This window comes from Tasmannia lanceolata, unplaced genomic scaffold, assembly GCF_043159265.1.
Source record: "Tasmannia lanceolata isolate RefF3 unplaced genomic scaffold, GAP_Taslan_0.1 ptg000011l, whole genome shotgun sequence".
In the NCBI taxonomy this organism is placed as follows: domain Eukaryota; kingdom Viridiplantae; phylum Streptophyta; class Magnoliopsida; order Canellales; family Winteraceae; genus Tasmannia; species Tasmannia lanceolata.
The window spans coordinates 25,258,136-25,262,432 of record NW_027518688.1 but is presented as its reverse complement, the minus strand read 5'-3'; the positions used below and the strand labels follow the sequence as shown (position 1 = coordinate 25,262,432).

At 36.6% G+C, this 4,297-nt stretch overlaps 1 protein-coding gene across 1 annotated transcript; it reads right to left on the bottom strand.

Moving 5' to 3' along the window:
• Positions 1-2,294: 2,294 nt before the first annotated feature.
• On the bottom strand, positions 2,295-4,297 carry LOC143886772 (defensin Ec-AMP-D1-like). Its single transcript, XM_077390889.1, has 2 exons — positions 4,139-4,297; positions 2,295-2,636 (listed from the first exon to the last, which is right to left on the bottom strand). Exons 1-2 carry the CDS (start codon positions 4,200-4,202, stop codon positions 2,470-2,472), a joined length of 231 nt encoding a protein of 76 aa, XP_077247004.1. The 5' UTR covers positions 4,203-4,297; the 3' UTR covers positions 2,295-2,469.

Sequence of the window (4,297 nt, the reverse complement as noted above, 5' to 3'; positions counted from 1 at the left end):
AAATGTAGTGTATGTATTACATATAAATATTTATTTAACTTACATGTGAAATGTGGTATGTGCTGAATTGTCCGACATGCATGCATGACAGCATATGACGGTAGTTGTTCTATGAATGATTTTCTTGCGTTTACAATTATTTTTATGTATATTTGCATTTATTCTAGCGTATTATGAACTTTCATCTAAAAAATCTACCACTTGCATATATTCTTATTCGTTTTTTTGTTATTTTATATTATTTGTAGTAAAACTTCAAACCAAACGAAAATGTTTATGCTTATGTGGTAACCGAAATCAAATCTTAATTTTTAAAGCTTAAGTGCAAGTGCATCACTTAGTATAACATATTTCTTTTCATATAGTCAACCAATTTCATCCGTAGACAAAGCTTTCCTCGAAAAGTACTATATTACATAAATATTTCAAATCATGCATCGTTTTGACATTCCCCTATGGAGAGAAGGTCTCAACCACTCTGATTTTTTTTCTTGTAATTGTGGAACCCAGATCTCATCATTATGTAAGTAGAGCTATGTTAAAATAACCATTTTTCACCCATTGTTTCATCATTAAATGTTGAGTAAATCTGTTAGATATTTTTTAGAATTCATAGACCTCATCCAAGCATACGAGTACGTCCAGCCGTAGCTAGGGGTGGTAAAATTGGCCGAACCGAACCAAAACAGAGCTGAAACTGAACCGAATCGAAGGTTCGGTTTCGGTTTGGTTAAACCAAACCAATTCAAATTTCGGTTCGGCTCGGTTCGGTTCGGTTTGGGGGTCAAACCGAACCGAAACCGAAGATTTCCAATGATTATGAGTAAGGGGTGGCAAAATTGGCAGAACTGAGCCGAAACCGAACCGAAAATTCGGTTTTGGTCTGGTTAACCAAACCGATTCAAATTTCGGTTCGGTTTCAGTTTGGTAGAACCACAAACCGATTCAAATTTTGGTTTGGATGTCAACTTAACCGAAACCGAACCATTGCCACCCCTAACCGTAGCTTGTAGATTTATATCTTTTTTCTAAAATGGAAAAGTTATAGAGTTATGCTGATATAAATTTAGGGAAATGATTTCAACACAAACATGTTTTGATATAAGATGCTCATGTTTCTTGTCTTTTATAATTAAAGAGGTGTAAAAGGGTTTTTACTGTCCCCCAAGAAGCACTTACGTGACAATTAAATGCTAAAAGACATGATACATGAGCGCATATACCAGAACATAGTTGTGTTGAAATCATTTCCCTTAATCTAATAGCTATAAAATCGTTTTCCACATTGCATTCTCAATGCTCATGGATAATATTTCCTGTCCTTGGAAATTAACATACAATGGGCCTCACTATGTTTTTCAAAGTGATCATTACGTTAGTAAGCCAATTACCAATCATATTAGTAACATGAATGAACATACGCGCGCACACATATACGGGCAACCAATATTTTAACATAATGAATTATGGGCAACCATTATTTTCATATTAAAAAAAATGACCAAGGTGAACGTATTATAGCTGATATATTTAGGGAAATGTTATCAGCACTACTGTATGTTGACGAGGGCACTCCTCACTTTATTAAAAGTACTGTATGGCCCGTACCATAGGATGATCCAAACCGTCCATTAGATGGGCCACAGTCTAAATAGGTTGTGCCCCAAAAATCGTTTCCATAGGTTGATTCTAACCCTCCGATCTGAATGTTAGAGGGTTGATCCTAACCCTCTATAGATTGGAGGGTTAGGATCAACCTACGGAAATAATTTTTGGGGCACAAACTATTTAGGGTGTGGCCCATCTAATGGACAGTTTGGATCATCCTATGGTGCGGGCCATACCGTACTTTTAATAAAGTGAGGAGTGCCCTCATCAAAATACAGTAGTGCTGATAACATTTCCCTATATTTATATATTGCTATACTACGACTTATGAGTCTTCTTCTCCTGGAAGAATTTAATAAAGTTAGAGTCTGTCTCGCATCCAATGATTTGCTCCAAGCATCAACTCACTTCGAGATTAAATTTAGAATAGCACTCATTTCTTTAATTACACCATTTCTAATTAGATAAATTAGGCGATGAAGACTGTTACAAATCCAAAAGAACAATAAACAACCCAGTAAAAAAAGTGTTCAATCGATTAATTAACTAAATCTAAGGCACTGGTGAGTCCAAAACCAATTACTAATTTTCAGTCGAATAATTAGTTTTGAACTCACAATCAGTTGCCATAATCTCAAACGAACAGAGTCTTCAGATAAAATAAATTATGAAACTATATCCATCTACCAAAATTTCAAAAATTATTAATTCTCATAACATTTTTTCAAGTACAACACTGAGATGCCAAACAGAGAGACACACAACCACACGATGAACTTAACATTTAAACGAGAAACAAGCAGTCCCACACGACACACAAACACTGATTAAGGAGGATTATTGCAGTTTAACTGCTAATCACTAACAAGTTTTAACACAAAAGCATCGGCGGCGAAATCCACGGCATTCTCCTCCAGGAAAGCCCTCGGTCCTGCAAACGTTCGCACAGTTGCTGTGCCTCACACATAGCCCTTTGAACCGATGGCTCTGAGACTCACATATCCTTGCCTCCACCATTGTTCCCATCTCTACCACCAAGTTCAAAAGATCAAATTAATAAGATTAGTTAGCCGATTATTAAAATTGGGGAGGGAATTTTTATTTGTGTTATGTTACGAGAAATTGAAATGTAAATCGATATGACTAAGTAGACAATCATTTGTATTATTTTATACAAAGGAGAAATATAAATCAATATGCTTAGACATTGCAATTAAGGACCAATGAAGCTAGGATTCTAATCTTTATTATGGTTAAGGAAATGGTATCAGCACAACCATGTTATGATAATTGCACAAAACCATCTTGTCTTTTCATATTTAATCGGCTTGCGAGAGCTTTTTGGGAACTGTAATAACATTTTTTTGGTAGGTAAGCTGGGATCGAACCTGAGGCCTCAAGGTGAGATACAAACCCTCAACCATTGAGCTACAAGCCGCCCATACCCAACTGTACTAACCTTTGAGAGCTCTTTCAAAGTTTCAATAACAAAAGACAAGATGAGTAATTACAATTATTAAAACATGGTTGTGTTGATATCATTTCCATATGTTTATTATCCGGAATTAAAATATTAGAGCTTAGAGTGGTTGCAATTCCCAAAAAAATATCATCAATTAAAAAAGATAAGACAAAGTGTGTTCTTCTTAATAAAGGGGGTGTCGTTATGAAAATAAAAGAGTGGAAATTTTTTAAAAACTTCTTATCGGACGGTTTAGATCATCTAATGGACGATATTTTTGGGGTATAGTCTGTCCACTAGCTAGAACCCAAATGAACACATTCTAGATCACGTGCAGATGCTCAGAGGGAATTTTACAAACGTTTTAAGAATTTTTCATTGGAAATGCTCGTTAGAAAAATCCTATAATCATCGTCATCATAATCTGTTTACTGAGTCAACCGAGTCAGTTGCGAGTCGAAGCATGTATGCCTGTCAACCAAGCGAGTCAACCAGTCCATGCATGCCTTAAGCACTACTTATAAGCCTTGTACACACTTCATCCGAGTCAGGGTGACTTTGCCTAGTATTAAATTAACATGGGTATTCGACCTTCGGCAGAAAAACTGAGTCAACTCGGACACTGTTTTAATCCTTGTTAAAAGCATGGACCTTTTGAAATCCATTTTGGTACATCGTGTGTAAAACTAATGTAACCATTATTTGTAAATGACTATTGAACTTCAAAACATTTCCATCCAAGTTTAAAGGCACATAACTTGTATAGGGGATTTGCTAGTGTCCATCGCAAAAGGCATTTCGCAAATGCTCTGTTCCATGTTAGAGTGGCCACAGAAGCTCACTTTTCAGCATATTTTGTCATCATTCACAGGGTAGCTACTCTGAAATGCGACAGAGCATCTGCGAAATGCCTTTTGCGATGGACGCTAGCAAATCCCTTTTTAAAATGCCCGAAGAGGCCCTTAATTGCTAATCATTAAAAAAACAGGATTGATATGATAATGTTTTGCATGCAAAGTGCCATGGAAGCACGTTTGAAATATAGAAGAAAGGAAAGAGAGTTGAAACCGGTAGCTAAGAAGAGCAAAACGAGCATGGCGATCGCTGGAACTAGGCTTGCACGACGCTCCATCAGAAAATGAAGAGAGAGAGAGAGAGAGAGAGAGAGAGAGAGAGAGAGAGAGAGAGAGAGAGAGAGAGAGTTGTATTGCAACAAGAGAGGGGGAG

Excerpts from the sequence above, each read along its gene's own strand:
- LOC143886772 (XM_077390889.1), bottom strand. The coding sequence starts at position 4,202 with ATGGAGCGTCGTGCAAGCCTAGTTCCAGCGATCGCCATGCTCGTTTTG. Across the intron at positions 2,637-4,138 it reads TTTGCTCTTCTTAGCTACCG|AGATGGGAACAATGGTGGAG; the intron begins GTTTCAACTCTC and ends ACTTGGTGGTAG.